The sequence below is a fragment of the Notothenia coriiceps genome, unplaced genomic scaffold (assembly GCF_000735185.1).
Source record: "Notothenia coriiceps isolate Sejong01 unplaced genomic scaffold, NC01 NC01_scaffold00029541, whole genome shotgun sequence".
NCBI classification, from domain to species: domain Eukaryota; kingdom Metazoa; phylum Chordata; class Actinopteri; order Perciformes; family Nototheniidae; genus Notothenia; species Notothenia coriiceps.
In genome coordinates this window covers 213,076-235,478 of record NW_011362242.1, presented here as the reverse complement: position 1 = coordinate 235,478, position 22,403 = coordinate 213,076, and the positions used below count along the sequence as shown (strand labels likewise).

The following is a 22,403-nucleotide window of genomic DNA, read 5'->3' as shown; positions in this document are numbered from 1 at the left end:
AATATATATATATATATATATATATATATTTTAAATTGTATTTATCTCCCTGGGCCATGCTTTTGCAGGCTAATCTTTATTTAAAAGAATTCCCTACCTTGAAATAAATGACAAATGACTCATGACGGGACATTAATTATGCCACAAATAGACCTATTTTATTCAGCGGGGGTGTTAATCCAGTTTGAAACCCGACGTATATATAAACAACCTGCTGTGACTCATTCTGCACACAGAGATTTTTCTAGACGCACACTTGAAGGGACTTTCTGTGGGGTTTTCTTGGAAATCTAATAACAGAAACGGGTAGGAGAACATGCATGTCGCTACGGAGGAACTCCTTCTGTGTCACCTGTCTGACTGAGCAGCAAATACAGCAGAACAACATGTCTACTCATTAACCCGCCAGCCCTGATTTCCTTTTATTAACTTCCTTTTGATGTGACAGAGTATCACTTTGAAGCTGTTGCTCACAGATAACAGATATTAGGTTGCGGGATGCATCGAGCAGTTGTGTGATCTTTTGCAGCGAAATGTCATATAAATCGCTTGTGTGTTTTTTGAGGGCTTTATAGTGAAGAATATCAGAAACTACTCAGGTCATTACTCTCATATGGCAGCCATACCATTAAACATTACATTTTAGTAGACCAAAATTTAATTTGATTTCAGATAAGCTGGTACAAATATCTTACAATTCTGAATGGTAGAACATTTAATTACGTACAGTATCACTGCTATAATCCACAATATAATGAAATCAAACGAGCTAAAAGCTTCTTAAAGTGCAAAAGAAACTCCTCTTCGAGCATTTTATTAGCACATGAGTGCCCTCATGTAAATCACATTATATCTCCTCCCAACTTGAACCTGGGCAGAGGTCTAATCACACAGAATTATTGAAGAAACCGGTGTGAGTGTGTGGGAATGAAATGTGAGCAGGTTAAATCATGGTCTGGGTTTTAAATCCTTTAAGATTAAAAGCACATTTTGCGAGGACAAGACAGTCGAAACAATGTATAATTCAGTGATTTTTAATATATGCAGCCTCAAGATACATTTAAATGTGTATTTAAACCTTGGCTTTGGTCATTGGGGTACACACAGGCGAAAATAGAAAGAAAACAAGTACACACATCTATGGCAAACACTCCATGTTTCAGACCTTTTTGGAAAGTCTTTTTGGAAAGACAGTTCATAATAATTGCTCTGGAACCTCTGAACGTCCCTGCTGCCCAAATCTGATTGGCCATATGTAATAATTTATAAAAGAGGTCTGATTTGGAAACCACTTCAAGCTTGGAAATAATATGAATAAGCTTCCAGGCAGAGCTGCATATGTGGCTGACGTGGTTTGGATATTAGATGCCACATGTCAAGTGTTACTGCCCGACACTGTGATTGATTAGCCTACTGCTATCCTATTATGGATCTCCTGCTGGTGTCACAGACTGTGACTGAATAATAATGACCCTGATAAACAATTAAGGTCTGTATTTGCTGCAAAATAACAACAGATGTCCGACCGCAATGACAGCGAAGGTGAGCCTGGGTCCATCAACACAGGTGAACCTCTCAATACATTTCACCTGCTTAAACATGTTTTGCATTAACAGCTTGTATGTACATGTTGAGCTAAAGACAGATGGGCCCCATTGATATGTTGTAACATACACATTGCGTATTCAACTCAGACATCCTCCGGTAACAGATCTCTTCAAGCTTATGTGGCGAAGCCCAATAATGGCACACAGCCCTGACAGGAAGACTTATTGGATCTGATCATCCCTGTTGCAGCACACACTTCCTGTCAAGCATAATTGACAGGAGAGAATCAGTTTCACTGGAAGTACCACGAAATCTACATCCATCTTACCCTGTAGTTCAAAAGGGTTGTGGGTGAAATAACAGCCACAAGCCGGTTTGTGTTTAAAAAAACATTTAACAGCTCCTCACATCACACAAGTCTCAAAAGATGCCTTTAAATTGGTCTACATGCGTCACAATCCACTAACCTTGACTGCAAAGCAGCAGGTAAACATTAGAGCCTCGGCACAGCATGACACGGGCCGGTATCTCGACACAACAGGTCTTTTCTGAGTTCTAAGCGGGGACCCAGGGAGAGGCTGAGCCTCAGATAACATAATATAGCTTCTTGAGAGTCCATCGTTCCTGCTGAAGCACGCACACCAAGCCTTTAACACAGTGCAGGAGCAGAGTGAATAGAAGGATAAAGGAGACACAAAGAATATCCTACTGATACAGAGGGAACGCAGCGCAGAGCAGGAGGGATGAGGGATTCTTCTCAACTTTCAAATAACAGGGTCACCAATTCCCCGACTTAACCAATTCCAAGAGTTTGTTAAAGGCGAGCGGCATACAAAACAGCATTTGTGTCATACAGTACCTGCAAATAGATGGGCACAGATCCTGGATGGCACCAGGAAATAACAATTGTTGTGTCTTTCACTTGTAAGCATTGCCCTTTCACAAAGCATCTGAAATTCTACAGGTGTTACTATTTCAATGTGTCTAAACCCATTCATAAGTTAGTATATTACACACAGAAATGTCTGTTTTGAATATTAACCATTGCCAAACTACAAAGATGCTGTCCCTGTGGAATGCTCCCTGTCCTCAGTGCAACACAAAAGAAAAAAGGAAAAGCAAAAGGAAGACAGGAATGAATCCGCTTTAAATTCCCTAGATGGCCAACACTCTTTTGAAGCTCCTCCTGAATGCCTTCAGGAAGATGCAACAAAGGAAATGTTTAGCAGGAGAAATTCAGATTCATTGTGTCAAATCCGTCTAAACCAATACTTAACTAATACAGGGATGAATCATCAGTAGCATGTTTTTTTAATAATGTTATAAAGCATGGTTAAGGTTCGCCCAGTTACAAATGGTGTAGTTTTTGGTTAACAAGATCAGCCAATTAAAATAATAACCAAATTGCTCGGCATTGGTTTACAATAACCTTTTTTATTGTCTTCCAGAGGTCAGAAAACACATTTTCAATTGTGCTGCCTGCCTGTAGAAACACAGGGTAGTAGTGTATATGTACTGGCAGCTACTGCTGAGGCACAGTGCGTTTACCTACACAGCACTGACCTTGGTTCATGACGATGCATTTTTATGTAAGCTTCCAGAAGTGTGTTGTTTACTTGCAGAGGTCAAATACAAGAAAGTGCTGAGTGCTCGGATCATGAGGAACAAAAGTTCTTTTTTTTTTTTTTAAAGAAGCTCCTTAAAATGGGATACAATGCTTACAAAGACACATCCTTAACCTTCAGCAAATTTGTTGAATGAGAAGTTAGGTTTTAAGATGTGCCTTTTTTGTGTTTTAACTGTGTTCCCAGCTAGAAATGTTTGGTTCTAAAAACATTCTGAGAATGTTACAGTCATTGTTCTAGGAAGGTTTTCAGCGGGAAGTTTTTGTTTGGTTCCCAGAACGTTCTTCTGAAAGGTAGGATAACGTTCTCTAAAAACATTCTTAAAATGTTTGGTACACGGTGTAGAGCATACCAGCAGGCAGAGAGAGAGACACACAGTAGAAAGAAACACATACAAACACTAACAGGGGTTTCAGGGACGGGCAGTGATAGTCGGTCCGTTCTTCTATATGTCTGTCTTTGGTTTTCTAAGTGTTATTCGATCCATATGACAATAGAGATACGTATGTGCATAAACAACAAAAACACTTGGGGTATAATGTTCGAACAATGTTATCACCAAACATTTTAAGAATGTTTTTAGAGAACGTTATCCTACCTTTCAGAAGTACATTCTAGGAACCAAAATAAAACTTCTCGATGAAACCATTCCTAGAACAATGAATGGTAACATTCTCAGAATGTTTTTAGAACCAACAATGTCTAGCTGGGAACTCAGACATGCCTACGCAAACATGCAATATCATGAATTACGTGCTTGTTTTTTTCTAAAAAGGAAAATGTGGTGACATCAGATTTCTTTTAAACATCCTTTTCAAACAAATGCAACAACTTTGTTTTTTAAAGCGCACTACAAATAAATCTGACGTTGACCATGACCCTGTTAATAATTCGCATCACAGGAACATTTTATAAAAAAATAATAACCTCCTGAAAACATTATCCAAATGTTGCTTCCAAAATGTTCTTCTTTGGTTATCATGTAACATTGAGGGAATGTTTTATAAAGAATCTCTTTAATGTGTTACCCCAACAACGTCCAAAACACACCCTTAGAATGTTGGAGGCAAAACGTTTCACCTTTGTTAACATATCACATTAAAGGAACATTTTATAAAACACTTTGTCATCTTAGGCCTCAATAACATCCTGAAAACATTTTCAGAATGTTGCTTGGAGAATGTTCTTTATTTGTTATCATGTAACATTGAGGGAACGTTTTATAAAGAACATCTTTAATGTGTTACCCAACAACGTCCAAAACACATCCTTAGAATGTTGCAGGCAAAACGTTCCACCTTTGTTAACATATCACATTAAAGGAACATTTTATAAAACACTTTCTGTCATCTCAGGCCTCAATAACATTCTGAAAACAATTTCAGAATGTTGCTTTGAAAATGTTCTTCATTTGTTATCATGTAACATTGAGGGAACGTTTTATAAAGAACATCTTTAATGTGATACCCAACAACGTCCAAAACACATCCTTAGAATGTTGCAGGCAAAACGTTCCACCTTTGTTAACATATCACATTAAAGGAACGTTTTATAAAAAAACGTTCTTTCATCTCAGGCCTCAATAACATCCTCAAAACATCCTCTGAATGTTGCAGTTAAAACGTTATGTCTTAGTTAACCTTAAACCTTATAGGAACATTATTTGAAATAATAAACATCCTAAAAAGGTTATTTGAACATCAGATGAAAACATTTCTTTAAAACCTTATTAGAACCTATAGGTAACGTTAGCCAAAGTTGTGAGAACGTTCCCCGCTAGCTGGGTTAGCAGGACAATGATTATCTAAATTAAGGTAATGACCCTATGACACACTTTACCAACACCAAACCATTCTGTAATTATACACAGTACAATATTGGATTCTGTATTATAGTAAAAGAAAGGATAATGAAATGTAAGTCCTACAGTATATGAGTTCACTGCAAGAAAATGCTTTGTACTTTGAAAATCAGATTTAATAGCATGGCCAATGATTTGATAAGACAGCTTGGATAGAAAGGGAATTCAAACAGGTGCAACAGAGAGGTCAGGGGTCTCATCAACATCATTAGATCTGATCTGCTGGGGACCGCCAGCATATGTCACGGAAACGTTTTGCTAATGACCAAGCCCGAGAAAGAGTGGAATGGTAAAGGGATTTTAGTAAAACAACAATCATTTATCAGGTTTATCACTTTGGCATAAGAGCTTAAAGTGTTCAGACATGATCCCACAAGCCCAGAGCCCCTATTTGTTTTCAGTCCAGCCCTGGCTTAGAGGATGCCCAAGGTAAGATCTGAATAATGTAGGAGGGACTTAAGACTGACATTTTCAGTAAGTTAATTAACGATTCAGAGGTGCTTTAATGTTATGTTAATGTATGTTCAAGTTAAGTCAAATCTGAAGTCCTCAAGGACAAAAGTCATCATACTGTAGATACATTGCAAATCAATTGCAAGTCCTTCTGATCTCTGAAGTGCTGACAACTCGAATGACACAGCAATCAAATATTCCAAACTTCATATTGTACATTTCACACAACTTCATGAAACAACTCAAACAAAGCATTCTTTACATTAAAGCAAGGGAAACATGACCCAAACCACTTGAGAATGTGTATGTGCGTGAGGACAGGGGTTTTACATTTTCTGAAATCTGTTTTTCTATGGCTCCATAAAAAGAGCAGAAACAGAGATTTTGGATTCAATGGAAAAGATGAGAACTCTTGAAAAAAATACTAAAATGAAAGGAGAAGCACCAGAGTGACCTTGGGATAGTCAAGACCTTTAGTGAGTAGGCAGGAGTTTGAGCAAGCTCCAATGGTACCATTTATTTACAATCATTTACACTGTCACCATGGCATCGAACACTTTGCTGCAAGGCCTGCTGCTAAACCACACCGCACTGGCACAAATAGCAGCATTATATAGACCCCAACCTTACTGTAGGTGCTACTAAAAACAGGGGTGCTATGGTCATACCTGTTTATGTACAAAACTGAGTCAAACAATAATAAACATGACTTCAAAATACTTAACAAGCCTAATTACCTTAATTACCATGATTAATACATGAAAAACGTACAACAAAGCCATTAAACATAAATTACATACATTCACTCCCCCCTACTCGGTGTATACCCGGAACGATAACGCAGGGTTGTTTCCCCGGGGAATCTTCTAATTGCGCACCCTGGGAGTTGGCTGGCTTTGGAGACAGTTGTGCACAGGTTAATATGATAAGCTGTTAAATATATCTGTAACTTTACATTAACGGTAACAAACTGCATTTAGGACACTAGTGTGAGTTTACATATGTAGATTGAGCGACTGAAAAGATCGCTCCGAGCTCCGCCAATCAAACTACTTAATTCACTTTAATTAGTTACAGGTGGTGTGGCCAATTCAACAACAGGGCATGAAAAAAAAAAATTCCCTGCAACACTTGTTTGTTTCATTATTCTAAAAATGTGCATAGTGTTACAATAGTTAACTGTGGTGGACAACCTATGGTCATTCTCGCTGTTGGGTGCCGTTTTAGTGTCCTGTACATCGTCAAGTTGCTGTTAACTGAGCAATAATTTAACATTGTCAACATTGTTTGTCATATTAGTCTTAAGTTTTCTGTATTTATTAAAATGCCTTACTTGGCGCTTTAGACACTTTTTCTTGATTTTTTCCTGTTTAGTATAATAGGAAGTATGCTTTTTTACTAAAGATAGTACAAAGAACTGCTTCGCCAAAATTGAAGCTCTTTACCAAAATAATGGAGACCCCAGTTACAGACACAAACAAGAGTTTAGTTTGGGTTATGCATCTGATCAGGCAAATAGTTTGTTACAATGTTCACAAGGGTGGATTAGGTAAGGGCATCTTTTACTGGTTTACTGCATGACAAGTGGTTCAGAATATTTAATTAAATGCAAATGTGCTACTGATAAGATACCATTTGGAGCTCTGTGACCAAAATCTGTTGATCCTCTGACTTTTCATCTAGTATCCTTCACAGATCAAAGTTCTAAGTTATTCAGTTAAACATCTTAATATTGATTGATTGGCACAAACCTTTGAACCAACATTCATGGTTCCTGGATGATTCATATTAATGACTTTGGTCTTGCCCTTGGTAGCGCCATAATGAAGTAAGTATTTGTTGTGTGTAGTGAAATGTATTGACAACTGTTGGATGGATGGACCCTCTTTTTGGTACAGACATATTGACCAATTTGTTTTATCTAGCTTACAAATTGGCCTGGGGAGGTCACAACAGATCAGAATACATGATTATATTGAACATTTCTATATAAGATAAAAAACGTTGGTTTAATTTAAAATTAGCCATCAAATCACAGCAGAGCGAGGCCTGATGTGTCAATGTGATTCATAATTACAGGTTACTGTCCGCCGTCCAATCATCACAGATCTGCATCTGCTCAATATTCCTCCCCCTAAGGTGGTAACAGATGTTCTTGCTTTGTTAGCAAATCATATGCATGTCACATACTGTATAATTAGTTTTTTAGCTGTACCTTCAAATTGAAAATTGTGACATGTCTTTTTGCATACTTTCATGTAGTTAAGTGCTACATATTTTGCATTTAAGCTCTAAATACTTGCATAAAGTTAATGTTTTGAATTTCTAATAATGAATAAAGGGTCAGTTAAAGGTTAAAGCATAACTTATTCCTAAATGAACATCTAACCTGATAATATGTTGGCCTTTAGTTCCTGGAGTTCATAAACACTTCTCTAATAGACTTTCATTACGTGTAAGGTCAGAGATATGTTATACTGAATCATTGAGATCGACAACAGTATGGTTCTAAATGTAACAATATGAATACTGTTATCTCAACATTTGACCTTTGCACATTATTTATTCACCATGAAATCACTGCAAACACTCAAACGTATTCCACTCAATCAACATTATAGGGCAAAAGACATTAAGAAATGACTGAGTGGTATAGGTCAGGGCTGAGCATAACTTTTCAACACTGGCGATGAGCTTTAACAACAAGGCCAACATGCCCTTCTCCAACATTTATTTGAGATGAGGTCCATCTTGAGGGTATGCTTTAAGCAGTATGCCACAGTTGACCAGCACACTCATTCTTCTGGACGATTACCCAAGAGCTGCTTATACCACTCACAGCAGAAGAAGCCTAGCTAAGTTTTCTCTCTGGTCTACTGGAACCTCATGTGAACGCTGTAACAACATGATAGATACACTCGTACCTTAGCAACGTCAAGCAGGCATGGCAGGTCGGTTACGCTTAAAATGTTTTGGTGTGCATGGAGATGATGTGTGAGTGATTGCATTTAAAAAGAGAGGCTGGTGGTGTCTTTGTTCAGCCTGCCCCAAACCAAAAACTCCAAAAAGGAAGTGTAAGGAATAATTCAACAGTGTTTATCCGCTATAATGAATGATACTAACCTAATCATGCCTTGCAAATTAGACTCAGTAAAAACCAAGAATTACAACCAAGACCAAGAAGCCAATCTTTCACTGACCAGGGGGATTTAGTTTGTGATGTTACAAATAAAGCAGTCTTCTTCACCAACACATCCACCATGAAGTAAATTAAACCTTAAAGAATTGGTCCCAACTTGTGTTAAAGTTGGCTAAATGTTTGAAAAATGCATTCCCGCAAGCTAGTTTTCTGTTGCCAACTTTTCAATGGAATATAGATAAAGATGGCTTTGAAAAGTAACTAGATGTCGCTAGATGACCCTTATGCAATACGTTTGGTATCTTTGATGTTATAATATGTGTGTATAACTTTTTCTTAAACATGTAGACATGGGGAGAAACATGTTTGATTGAATCGGTGCACCTGATACTTGAGAACAATGGTATTGAATGGAAATGTGGGACACTTGACATTTAGTGACACTGGGAGATGTTATGCTTTTTTGCAGATACTGCTCTCCTTACAGCTTCAAATGTGACCTTCAATGTCAATTTGAGGGGTTTGAAGCTGAATGTGTTTCAGAAAAAAGCTGGATTGCTCAATTTAGAACAGGAGGGAGCAGCTGCCACGAGTAGAGGAGTTCAGGTGATATATTGTATTATTATGGTTCTTGAGATTGATCATCATGTAGGGGAATCTGCTGCAGGTGATGTGAGAGCTGAGCCATGAAGTAAAACTCTTAATTTAGCAGTAAGTCCTCATTCAAATCCTCACGAGCTCTGAAGCACGACAGAAAGATGAGATTGCAGATACAATGAGGTTTCTCTGCTGGTTTCTCTGTGATTCTGGAAAGCCTCCACATTGAACAAATGCTCCTTTTGCGTTGTAAGCAGCCAGCTCTAAGTGGTTCAGGCATCTCATGAAAGTGCCCGGCTCTGTTTGGAGTGTTCTCAGGCATGACCAACTGAGAAGACACCCCCGAACAAAACCAGGACACACCTGAGGGATTACATCTCCTATCTCGCCTGAGAGAGATTCCCCTGAGAGGAAACGACCATTTCTTCCATCACTTGAAACTAGATAGTAGATTTTTTTTTATAAATCCTTATTTAGTCCTTCTGATAATGCAATAATAACTTTTCCATTTCTAAAACTTCCCTGACCTCTCTGCATTCTAACTGTCTTTCACTGTAACTCAGTTTTGTCTTTGGCTATCTCTAAATTGCTTGTACTCTGAAATTGATTTATTTCTGTCTGGAGATCAGAGCATGCCCTGTCCCCACCTCGGCAATCCCTTTTTTATATTGACAAACCAAGGGCAAAAAGTGAGAAGGAGACACATTTCTGTTCATTTATGTGCCATCAGTTCAAAAGCAAACTGAAAGCTGTAAAACACACTTTCATGATTTATTGCAGAGGTATGAGATGTATTATGATTAGATTTAGTATAAGTATTGTCATACCTACTCATAGTTTGACACAGAATCTTGTGAAGTAGCCACAGAGACTGGATGTTTTTTACACTCAGTATTCTTCTAACGAGGTACGGTAATTATTTTTCACTCTCAATTTTCCCCGTCTGGATGTTTTAATTTTAGAACTGGGTCACCCCTAAAGTGTTGAAAGTAATTAATACCACCCAAACAAAAGTTGGCTCCTGAATCCTATTCCAGATACATGGCATTCCTGTAATTATGGGATGCCCATTCATTAATGTGTAATGCACCCTTTTGTGATAACTATTTTTTAAATAATGTTAAATATATTATATAGGGAGAAAATAACACTTCTGAGGCAACCTTTCTATAAGAACATGTTTTATTGCTTATTAATGTTTAGTATTTGTAAGCAATCAAAACTTCTCCAATCTGGAATATAATACTTTTTTCTGTTTAAATTAGGGACTTTTTGCCCAAAAATCTTTATTTAATGAGCGGTTGTCTTTGAAAGATAAAGGTTTAATCAATCTAATATTATCTGAGCTGTCACATCAAACAATCTTGCTGTTATTGTGAGATATACATGTAAAGGCATCTCTCTCAAAAAGATGTGGTGACAATTGAAATACAAATAGCAGTGTGTTGTTCTCCAGTTGTGGATAAAAACACTCGGAAGAAATTGGTTTTTCGTTCTGCATGTGGAAACTGATCAAAAGCTATCGCACAAACCTCATAAATAACCAAATTACACAAATGCAAATATTAAAATTGAATTCAATACAAAGGCTTCGCTCATTGAAATGTCTTTCATCAGTGGCTCAGAAGAGGAAGAATATTTCATTTTCATTAAACTACTGATAATTACTCTTCCTAAACATTGCTTAGCAGAACAAACAACAGATTCCATCAGAAAGTCAGCTTTACCATTTGAGTGTTTTTGTTTGAGCCTGCCAATTTCTTATGAATCTCATGCACTGATGTGTGTGTGTGTGTGTGTGTGTGTGTGTGTGTGTGTGTGTGTGTGTGTGTGTGTGTGTGTGTGTGTGTGTGTGTGTGTGTGTGTGTGTGTGTGTATGTGTGTGTGTGTTTGTGTGTGTGTGTGTGTGTGTGTCATTGATATCAAGATGTGTGTGAATGGGAAGAATGCATTGTGTAGCGTACGTCTGTTCAGTGAAAGGAGGAAGCAGACAGGTGAAAAGAGGGATGGAGAAAGAGCGAGACGTATCGCAGCACCCTCAGGACGTCTCCTCTTCCTGAGCAGCTGTTGTCTGAGAGCTGGAGGCAGCACTGCGGCTTCCTGTCAACTCCTTTTCCCACAGAAGCCCCCGTGCATGCAAAACAGGCTCAGGCTGCCATCTCTCCTTGGCCACGCTTTCCCGCCCCCTTTTTGTCTCCGTATAGCAGACACCTCCTTATTGTCTCCCCCTCTCTCCGGAGCGGAGTCTGTATTCAAATCAATTTCAAGCCAGCAGACGTTGGTCGCTCAGAAATAGTTACAACACGCTGCAAGTGAGACACTTCCATAGAAAAGAGCGCTTCAAGGACAGAGGCTGATAAAGAAGAGAACATGTATTGTTGCTCTCTTCCATCAGGGTTGATGATTGTGTTCAAGGTGATGCATCAATCCCCCTCCACAGAGAAAATACTTGAATGTGTTCTGATTTGTTTTACCTCTTCTGACCCTGAATATATACTTTAACTCTGCCTTGTCAGAGGCCAATGGCTTACAGATATGTAAAGCAACTGTTTTCAAGCTTATTTTTATTAATGGGTTGCTCATATTCCAAGTGACATAGTGTGAACAGAGCAACACTGAGAATATCATATATGCCATAGAGGCTGTAATCGTAGCATTCCTGTGTTTTTTAACTACTAAATCATGGTTATACTAAAACATTTAGTCAAACCCATTAATACTTTATTTATTGTGCAAAGCAAGGCTGGAATAACCAGTTGGACAAAAAATGCACGTTTCCTAGGGTCCAAGACTCTTAAAGGTTCCCAAACCATTCAACGTTAATCTTCTAAATGTCATATACATGTAGGAATTTGCACCTCAAAAGTACAATATCAACTTGCTTAGTAGTATCTTGAGTCTCTGTCTTCTACGGCTCTGTGTCCAAATGTAGCACTTTATTTGACTTGATATTGTGCTGCATACTACACTATACAGTAATCAGTTTGCTGAATCGCCCCTGGAAAACTAGCCAAAAAGTGTTGCAGCATAAAAGTAATGTTTGGTCTCTGGGTATGACGATGGACAATAGTGGCACATGAACAAATAATCACCATCCTGTCTAGTTAAAACGCAATATAGTGCGAGGACAAATGCTATGACACCATTTTTTTTTTATCACAGTTTCACAATATTGAGACTGGGATAATAAAGTATGCTCACCAGCAGATGGTCTTATATTGACAGTTTACTGATTTATCCGGTTGTATCTGTTAAAAGAATAGTTGATTAGAGTCATAACAAGGCTTTCAGATTCTCCGTAGACTGTTTATAAGGAGACCGCAAGGTGACACAACCTGTTAACAGCTGTAGCGCTGACAGCTCATTGTTCATGACTGGAGGATGCAACAGTTACTGACTCTGAAACCTGCCAGATTTGGAAACAGCTGTGAAGTAGGACAGGTTGTGATGGGCTTGTTACAATTTAATAATGATTATACACAATCATGGTGAAAGGGGATTGATGGTGTATCATTTGTTGATCCTGAATATTGAAAAAACCTGGGATTTAACATTATATTTAACACAACTTATTTTCATTGTGTAAACACACACACACACACACACACACACACAGTCCTGCTCTGATGCAAACTGAACTGACATCAGGGATAACAAACCTTTTCTCTAGTACTTTTTGTGCAGTTAATTGTATTTTTAGGGACATTTCATATCCATAAAAAGAAATGGGCTGACTCAAGCTATATAATTAGCACTATTAAAAACTAAAAATGTATTTTTCTTTCCTTTTTTCCCTTTTTCTTTATTTACTGTATGTAATGTCTTGTTGATTTGTATGTCTGCTACTTTGTTGTATGTAAAATGTATGATGTGCATGTATGATATTGAATCACTCGTGTTACATTACACATGATAAAATGCTGCCACCATGTGGTGAACTTTGGTAACACATTGATTTAATCAACATTATATTTAGCATATCACTTGTTACACTTTTAGATGCATGGAATACATTACATTACATTACATTTGTTAGACGCTTTTATCCAAAGCGACTTACATACATTCAGTACTGTGGACAATCACCACAGGAGGAATTTGGGGTGAAGTGTCTTGCCCAGGGACACAACGACATGCTGACTGCAGTGGGACCCGGACATGCTACCCCCTGATTCCAAGTCCAGTACACTAACCACTGAGCCACAGCCTCCCTAAAATGAAGATTTTCAAGCTCGGTGTGAATTTTTTACATTACATGTTACTTTTTAGACGCTTTTATTAAGCGACTTACATACTCAATACTGTGGGCAATCCCCACAGGAGCAATTTGGGGTGAAGTATCTTGCCGAGGGACACGACGACGTGCTGACTGCAGTGGGGTTTGAACCTGTGACCCCCTGATCCGAACACCAACGGACAACCCACTGCACCACACGCCTCCTATACAGTTGTATGAGCACGTTTGTTTCAAATGTGAAAATGTACTCACTTCTTCAAGCATTGTAATTCATGCAAACGTCCAAAGAGGACATAGCATTTCTGCACAAAATGACATACAAAATTCAACAAGATTAGTCCGTAGAATACATTTTGGATACACTTGTGTGATATTTTTTGTGACAGTAAGCGCTAAAGAGTAAGGTCTGAAATAATTACTACAAACTAATTTTGTATTTTGAAGGCCATCTATTATGCAGACTCAGTTGCATTGCTCTACCGAATGACTCTTAATTTTGTTTTGTTCCAGCAATGGTACGTTTTTTAAATGAATAATTGTTTTTTTACATGCAACATCTGTTAACTGTTCAGCTTTTAATCATGTTTCAAACAGCTGATTTTATTGAGTTATTTATGTGTATGACTGTGTATTTAATTGTGTTGTGTACTGTGAATAACATGTCAAAAGGCCTATAATTTGTTGTCTGTTTGAATTAATTTGGTAGCACACAAATTCCCCATCTGATGATATCTATCTCAGTTCTTGTTTATGGCTACACATCTAGGAATAGTCATTTACTGTAGCTTGAATGACATAATTTGCTTTAAAAGTGCAGAATCTAAAAAAGAAATGTTTGTGTGTTCAGTCTGTGTATTGATCACAGTTTTTTCAGCAAAATAAGAGTTAAAACAGGTTGGTGCACCTGTGGAACTGGCTAGGTTAAATACTGTAATGTAATACTTCAGAATATCAAAACACTTCCGTTTGAAACGTTATACTTCACATTTCAGACTTAAGCTTATATTATGATATCTAACCAACTGTGTACCGGTACAGTACCAACAAACACAGTCGCAACCGCTGTATAAATAAACAAGTGTGCATAGATTATTCAAAGTGCAGCCTGTTGTCCTCAATATGTCGTCATGAGGACTGTGGGTGCGGAAGTAGCATGCACCGTGTGCAGAGGATGCAACCTGCTGGTGACCGCGCGCACAGGGAAGTGAGATGCATGAAATTGAGACATGACACTCTGAGATCCGTTTAAATCCCAACAGTTTTGTTTATTTGCGACTTGCCTCCGGTGCATAGACTGTATCTGGTCCCGTTACTCCGGACTGAAGGAAAATATTCACCGAGGGATGGGTGCGTTTCAGTCCTCACCTAGTCAACCAGAGTACGTTGATCTGAAGGAAAAGACGGGCTGTGAGTATGAGCTGATCATCATTCTTGTTTTTGCATTTGCGGCTAAGCTGTTTTAATTGTAAGACCTTACACAGACACGTAGGATGTGTGGAAACATGAGTTCACTGCACCGGAAATGAGACCTAATGACATAATTTTCTTGGTTTAAATCGGTCTTATTTTGAAAGGGGAATTCATCGTCCAAGAAAAGCACGATCAATATGTGCCTTTATTGCGTAACTACATTCTTCCAGCAGCCTCTATGTGGCGCAGCATTACTAAATAATTTACTGCAAGTTAATGGAAGTGTAACTTTACCCAGGTAAGAAGAGGTGCTGTAAATAATAGATGAACCACTGTATTGAACGCTTTTACAAAACAAGGTTAAATTAATCAATTGCCTTTTTGTTAAATGCAACAAAAGCTATCGTATTTAACCTGTAGCCTTATTTGAAATTGGTGCGTGTGTTAGATACAGGTGGCTGATCACAGAAAATCAGTGTTTTGCATACAATATGAATATCCAAATCTGTGGCCTTGAAAGCATCCATTGATACGTGATGGAATGTAGAGCATATTCAGAGCTGTACTTATTTAAATGTCAAAAAGATGACTATCTAACCGGTTTGAATAACATGTCTGTTTTTCGCCATTGTTTTTAGAGGCATTTTACCTATACGTTATGCATACACAAGAACTAACTTCTCCTTTTCTATGTTTTAGTTTCAATTTCGCAGATCGGAGTCCTACATACAAGGTTTAAGCTGCTGGGCCACAATGGGGAAACTTTGAAGTAAGTGTTTTTTAGAACCTTTACTGACTATTGTGAATTCTTATGAGATAATTTCAGGTTGTGAAAAACAAATTGCCCTGGCAGTTGATCAGCTTTCTTTGAAGTGGAAACCTGCCTAACAAGCCTTTTGTCTGTGTAAACATTGTGCAACCTGTGTCCATGATTAAATATTACTGTATGCTGCCACTCCTTAAAATCCTTGTCCAATCTCAGGAGGGATCATTTCAATAGCATCCCAGATCTGGCATGCAATCCCATCCGCTCGCAGATAATAGAGGCCTTCTTCGACAGAAGGTACAGTGATGATGATTTGAATGTTGCCTGAACTTATGATGTGAGATAAGATTCAATAACATTACGTGGGAACTGCACAATCTGCGGGCTGATCTCTATATTCCTCTAGAAACTTTCGGCGGAATGGCGAGGGCCCTGTGGATGAGATCCACTTTGAGGAGTTTCTGATGGTCATGTCCCATTTCAAGGCCCCATCGCCACGCATGATAGAGGAGCGTGAGAGCGTCAGGAGGGAGAAACTGAGATGTGTGTCTTCAATCACATTACCACATGGTTGACATTATCGGTGGCTGACATGCAGCAGTTGAACCAATACCTGTGTTTTTTTTCTCTGCAGTTATATTCAACATGCATGACACAGACGACGATGGGACGATAACCCTCGAGGAGTACAGACATGTAAGCTTCCGGTCACTGCTACTCATGCACTTTAGCTGTCACATAACCAGGGAAAATCACAACAATCCTTACTCATATTCTGAGGAGATTATCATGACATGTCAGTTTAATGTTGTTAGGGTATCTTTTGAACAGTTTTGGATAATTTATGGTCAAGAGACGTAGTCTGACACAGACTTGATGATTTGAGTGTCTCCAGTCTAACACTAGTCAGCGGCCTTTCCTGCAACAATTGCTAGTTAATTAAGGCAAAAGGGAGGAATTTCCTTTCCTTAAACCTTTTCAGATGACGTGTTTGATACCTGTAGCCATTGTAGTAATATTATTTGATTTCAACTTGTTGCTCACATCTGTCCAGGTGATCGACGAGCTACTATCTCTCACTGAGGACCTGGGGAAGGACACAGCCAAAGGCATTGCTGATGCTGCCATGAGGGAAGTTGCCAGTACTTCAATGGCTCACATGGTATGTGAGATTCAGTTTAGATTCAATTAAACTTTGATTCATTGTTTGTCTGTAACCTTTCTTTCTCACACGCAGGAACCTGATGAATTCTTCGAGGGAATCACATTTGAGCATTTTCTTAAGGTTGGTACACGGATCACACACTATTATAATACATATGTTTGCTAAATCTACCTTCATAGTAAATTAGCATACTTTAAATGTGCGTTTCAATATGTGATTATTATAAAATATATTGCAAAATCAAATAAAAAGTCAGCCACTTTTAAGGAAAGTAAGAAATAACGTAATATTAAACAACATAAAACTCTTTCTTTTTCTAGCTGCTGAAAGGCTTTGAGATTGAGTTAAAAATGAATGTTCACTTTTCAATGATGGACACCCCAACGTTTTGTAAGTGAGGTTGGTACACTGCACTATGCAGAGACTTCGGGAACACTCTGGAAGCTCTTTATAATGATTTCACTATTTGTTACTAGTTTTTAGTTTATTGCTTGCATGGAAAAAAATGCCTTAATTATGTTTGAATAATTATGTAGATTCAATTAATATAACGATATAGTAGAAATAGTCAATTTGATTGTAAGCAATAATATGAGATAATAAGTCTACTAACTCTGCATGAAAGTAGTTGGACTAAGCAATAATCGAATATCAATGTCCGACTCTATGCATGCAAATATTGATGCTCAAAAGACTTGAAAGAGTTAATGCCATAAATTAATAATATTAATAATCAGGGATATAGAAATGTACGTATATGTAAAATATATTTATATTTGTCTTATAATAGCAATACAACATTGAAATGCCTTTCACAAGTATGGTCCTCAGTGCATGCTCTGCACACTACATTTGCACAATAAAAACCCCATGAACCGTATTCCAGTTCATGGTGCGCCTTCCGGGTAAAAAGGAAATGGGAGTGTTGGCATGCGAGATAAAGTGCCTGCTGGCAGTATCTGATCGAAGAATGAACAAGGATTTCATGATTCACCTCAAAAAGATCATTTTCACTTTTTAAGACCACACATATGATGAAAAGTCATAGAGATATTTTAATATCAGGAGTTTGAATAACTTTATATGAGAATTTAACATTTCAAGCCAAACTTAAGCGCACAATGCTTGATTCAACAGCTACCACCAGTTACCTTTAACTCCATTGCTTTGGGGTGATTGTTATACACAAAGTCATCTCATTCACAACTTTTTGAGAATAATAAATATGAAAGCATTGTAATAACCCTAAAAGGGCATTATAAATGGGAAGCTGGTTTTGAGAGTGTAAACGTTACGCAATGACCACAACAACCCCAGTGTGTGATTCTGGCTGCAGTCAAGCTCAAACTGTGACTATCAATAAAATAAGCTTTCACTTGTACCTGTTTTATATGTTGTGGTTAATAGGTATTGAGTCTTGTCGTGTGCTTGTTGTTTACTAATACTGCATGTTTGAACATGTTTTCATATTTCTGGTGAATGCTAAATTATTGACCGTCTTGAATGTTCAAAGATAGCCATCAGCACTTCTGATGCTCAATGTATTCAGTCGCGGCTGTATACTGCCCCCCACAGGTCAAAACATGTAAAGCATGTTAAAGAATGAACCTGCACCTGATTCAATACATGTTTGTGTAATTTCTCCAGTAGGTACATTACCTCATGAATAATGTTTATGTGGAGCTTTCATCGGATACATGTTTATTCATTGTTTTGACGATGATTATCATTTGAATTATTAGCTGTAATTTCCAGTCCTTGTCACTGATTCCTTTACTTTGTAAACCATCCATATTTTTGCAATAAAATACAACACATGTGTTTCAGAATTCTAACTTTCTACTTGTATCTTTTTTTCTGTAGAGTCGCATTGTATTCCAATCTGTACGGCCATTTCTCTTTGGTTCTGTGCAGAATTTATTGCTAGATATGTTACAGGATATATCATAAAACAACAGGTTTAAAACTAAACGGAGCTCTAATTTCTGTTATTGAAGTTAAATCTAAACGGCTAAGACAATGGATAGTTGAGATTAAAATGAAGCAAGTGCATAGCAGCATTTTCTTCTTTTCACAACTTTTAAAATGGATAACAATGTTGGTCTTCCCAGAGGATAAAACACTTTAATTGTCCTTTAATTCTAATGCCTCAAATGGTTCAAAGTGTTCACTTAATCAATGAATTTGCTTTATGGATTGGCATACACATATGTGCAGTCATTCACAGTTAAGAGGTGATGTCTCCCAGTGATTTTTGTAATCCAAAGACCATTTCTCTAGCGCCAGCATGAGGTTGAAGTTTATTATATGTACTGTATTTCTCATCAAATATGGATAGCCATAAAATTGAGTAAAGACATAGCATTTTTTTCTGGACCTTGGAAACAGTATAGTTTGATTAAATGTCGTTTTGCAGTTCTTCAAAAGTCAACACATTTCCATAGTGATGTGCTGATGACAGGTGGATCGATGGTTACAGGAACTACAACAGGTCCTGGTTAAGTTATGTTATGCGTTGCATGTGCTCCCTCTTGGTGGTGTTGAAGTTGTGCGGGTTATTTGGGGTTTCTTCAAGTCAAGTGCATTAGAGAGTGTTTTACAGGAGATCTTGTGACTACTCCAAGGCCTTTCCACCAAAACTGTATCTGCTGGAGTATACTTCAGCTCTCTCCAGTCTTGTACAGCATTACGTGGGTGGTGAAAATGAATGAATAATGTAGACTGAAGAAACACTTGTCCTAAGGTACCCTCTCTGTTTGGGCTTTAAATAAAGCAGAGTTATTACAGGGAACTTGATTCATGACCTAGAGTGAATCCCCATCTACTTCCAGCTTCCTCATAGCTTGTGATGAGAGGAAAGTTTAGTTAAGCATTACTTAATTTCAACAAAAATACTTGGTATGTTATTTATATATGCAATATATTTTTGACATTGTCTGATTTGTATCTATTTATATAAAAGGGTTTTTTAGCAGGTTATCAACTTCTCCTGTTTTCCCCTTCTCACACTTGGGTCTCCATCTATATAAGGATACAAGTACGCACACACACCGACACCTTGTGACTGGCCAGACAGCCCGCCAGTTTCATGAAATCTTTCCGATCAAATACTGCCTTGTGTTAAACCCATGCGTCATTCTTGATATCACACAGTCAGCGTCTCAGCTGCTTCCTGATTTAGTTTTAACTCCCTTGATACACTTGATGTCCGATTATATTGTTCCTCAGATTGAGTCCAGCAAACAGAAGACCTATGTTGTGAATGAAAATCTGTTTTTCAAGACACCATGTTGCTGAAATGGTATATTGTTTATACAACCACACTGAGAAAACATAGAAAAGTTCAGCAGCAAAGCATCATTTAATAATTCTGTATACAGCAAAACAGCAAAGTAGAACCTAACATAACATATTAGACAACTTAAATATACATATATTGCAGAGACATAACTTTACTCTATTTTAACAGCATGTATCTCATCAGAAACAAACAAATAAATAATAAATACCATAAATAGGCTTCATTACATTGATGCAGCCACCTTCATCCTCCCTTTTAAAGTCTTTTTTTTAACCCAGTGTTGTTAAACGGACTTTCTAAGGCCAGCCTTAGGCCATCCTCGGAAGAGTGTGTTGGTGTGTGTCCTCGTTCTGCACACTTGGCTTTTTAGACTCCTCAGTTCTCTGGAAACATTTGACAGGAGCTCCTTGAAGGTCTTCAGCACCACGCAGCCGTAGACCTTCTGCTGGAAGACGTTCTGAGGTGGTGGTAGTGTTGTGGGCCCCCCCTCTGGTAAAGGCACGTTTGGGAAGAGGCTCTGATAGAAGTTGTTTATGAGATATGCCAGGTTCCTGCTGCCAGCTGTGAATCGACTCAGGTCGCTCAGCAGTGGGCTCGTGGGTAACTGTAAGTCTGTCTGCTGCTCGTACACCCATTTAAAATGTGGGAAGAACTCTTGGAGATGCGTGTAGATGCTCGCTATCTTCTCTGAGGGCTCAAGGCCGGAGATGTTGGGGTCGGGGACGTTGTTTACAGACACCTTGCAGAAAAGCTCTGACATTTCTCCTTGAGAGGCTTTCTGCAAAAAAAGAAATATATAATCAAGCCACACATCTTTAAAGAGGAACATGAACATCTATGTTTTCTAAGAAGGGTGTGGTACAAGCAGATGAGGATTTAAGACATAAAAAAAGCACTTATATGCGTGCACTCACATATGTTTTGATTAGGTCGACAGATTCCTTCTGTAAGAGTCTGCTCAGCTTCAAACTCTTCTGCACAGAATCCCCACACTGCTGGTTTCTGCTTGCTGCCACAGTTCTTGATGAATCAAAAGCCATAACCAGCAGGAGAGAGAGTAAAGCTGTGGAGAAAGGAACTGGTCAGTTAAGGTTAACCTACATCCCAGCGGTGAGGGGAACTTTGTTTTAAAGCCACAAGTGAAGGAGGGAGTGATACAACTAAACTGTTGCTATTAAGTCTGCTATATTATCAGTTCAGGCCTTTACTATAGCAACATACACTGTTGTTATAGTAAAGCATGTTTAAATGTCAACAATTGTCAGTCTCCTTAAGTATTGTCCAGATTCTCCAGACAGTTTAAAAAGTAACATTTTAAACTGTCTGTGTTTAAAGAAACTGGGAAGCAGTCAAATTGAATCTAAATATTTCACTCAGTTTCACAACATCTGTAAGAATATAACCATAATAGTGTGCCAAGTGGAAGTATAAAATGCTTTTTCTGTTTAAATTTGAATAAGAAAGTAGTACAACTTACTTGTTACTGCTTCCATAAACCGTTGAAAATGCATACTCTTTACATGACCATTCATTCTCCTCCCAGTATCACAGGCACATTGTAAGGACTTGGAATGATCACACTCCTTTAAAACTTTTTTTAAAAGACAGAAAACCACACATTTGTCACAGGAGGAAATGACGTGCACTTTGTGAGGCAACCAAATGTCTCGGAATCTCCTCCTTTTTCTTAGATGTGCATTTTCTTTTCTCCTTTATCTCACTAACAAGTGGACAATGCCCCAACATCAGATCAGAACACCTTTATTAGTCCCACAGAGGGGTAAACATGCCTGGGCATGTTTACCCAGCAGGGACCGTGTCTAATTATTTTTGAGTGACCATGGGTAAAACAGGTGATTTATCATATCACTACTTTTTTTTAAATTATAAAATATTCTTAAAAATCTACAAAGTACCTGCTGACAATAAAACCTTATAAGGCATGCATGAAATTGATTTAAGGATTGAGGTCAGCCAACCCTTTGACACAGTTCATAGATATACATTTTCCCAGTGGTTATGTTTTCTAATGCACTTCTTAAATTATAAGAGCAAATGTACTTCAAGGAACTTTTTAAGTTCCTTAAATTGAGTGAAAGCAAACACTGTGCCCATTTAAGGGATTTATGAGTTTCTCTTCATGGATTTACTGGCTTAAAAATATGACAAAATAATAAATCAATGGAAACACTTGTGCTGACAAACAAGTGCATTTTAAGTTATTTTTAAATAATTGGTCTAAAGTGAATTAGGTGTCATACCAACAATCTGTGGTAAAATAGTCTGGGACTTTCCATATTA

The 22,403-nt window shown here is 38.0% G+C and overlaps 2 protein-coding genes across 2 annotated transcripts; one reads left to right on the top strand and one right to left on the bottom strand.

The window, feature by feature from the left end:
• Positions 1-14,616: 14,616 nt before the first annotated feature.
• Positions 14,617-18,636, top strand: tescb (tescalcin b). The gene is made up of 8 exons (XM_010786745.1): positions 14,617-14,867; positions 15,570-15,639; positions 15,853-15,933; positions 16,043-16,179; positions 16,271-16,332; positions 16,691-16,798; positions 16,874-16,921; positions 17,122-18,636. The coding sequence occupies exons 1-8, from the start codon at positions 14,804-14,806 to the stop codon at positions 17,197-17,199; spliced, it is 648 nt and encodes a 215-aa protein (XP_010785047.1). The 5' UTR covers positions 14,617-14,803; the 3' UTR covers positions 17,200-18,636.
• Positions 18,637-20,154: 1,518 nt separating this feature from the next.
• m17 (IL-6 subfamily cytokine M17) lies at positions 20,155-21,666 on the bottom strand. The gene is made up of 3 exons (XM_010786744.1): positions 21,580-21,666; positions 21,017-21,165; positions 20,155-20,880 (listed from the first exon to the last, which is right to left on the bottom strand). Exons 1-3 carry the CDS (start codon positions 21,632-21,634, stop codon positions 20,386-20,388), a joined length of 699 nt encoding a protein of 232 aa, XP_010785046.1. The 5' UTR covers positions 21,635-21,666; the 3' UTR covers positions 20,155-20,385.
• Positions 21,667-22,403: the final 737 nt, after the last annotated feature.

What these genes read in the sequence shown, in the direction of transcription:
- tescb (XM_010786745.1), top strand. Translation starts at nt 14,804, where the DNA reads ATGGGTGCGTTTCAGTCCTCACCTAGTCAACCAGAGTACGTTGATCTG. An exon ending in GAGGCCTTCTTCGACAGAAG is followed by an intron (nt 15,934 to 16,042) that starts GTACAGTGATGA and finishes ATATTCCTCTAG; the next exon opens with AAACTTTCGGCGGAATGGCG. An exon ending in GTACTTCAATGGCTCACATG is followed by an intron (nt 16,799 to 16,873) that starts GTATGTGAGATT and finishes TCTCACACGCAG; the next exon opens with GAACCTGATGAATTCTTCGA.
- m17 (XM_010786744.1), bottom strand. Translation starts at nt 21,634, where the DNA reads ATGAATGGTCATGTAAAGAGTATGCATTTTCAACGGTTTATGGAAGCA. An exon ending in GTTTATGGAAGCAGTAACAA is followed by an intron (nt 21,166 to 21,579) that starts GTAAGTTGTACT and finishes CTTTCTCCACAG; the next exon opens with CTTTACTCTCTCTCCTGCTG. An exon ending in TCGACCTAATCAAAACATAT is followed by an intron (nt 20,881 to 21,016) that starts GTGAGTGCACGC and finishes CTTTTTTTGCAG; the next exon opens with AAAGCCTCTCAAGGAGAAAT.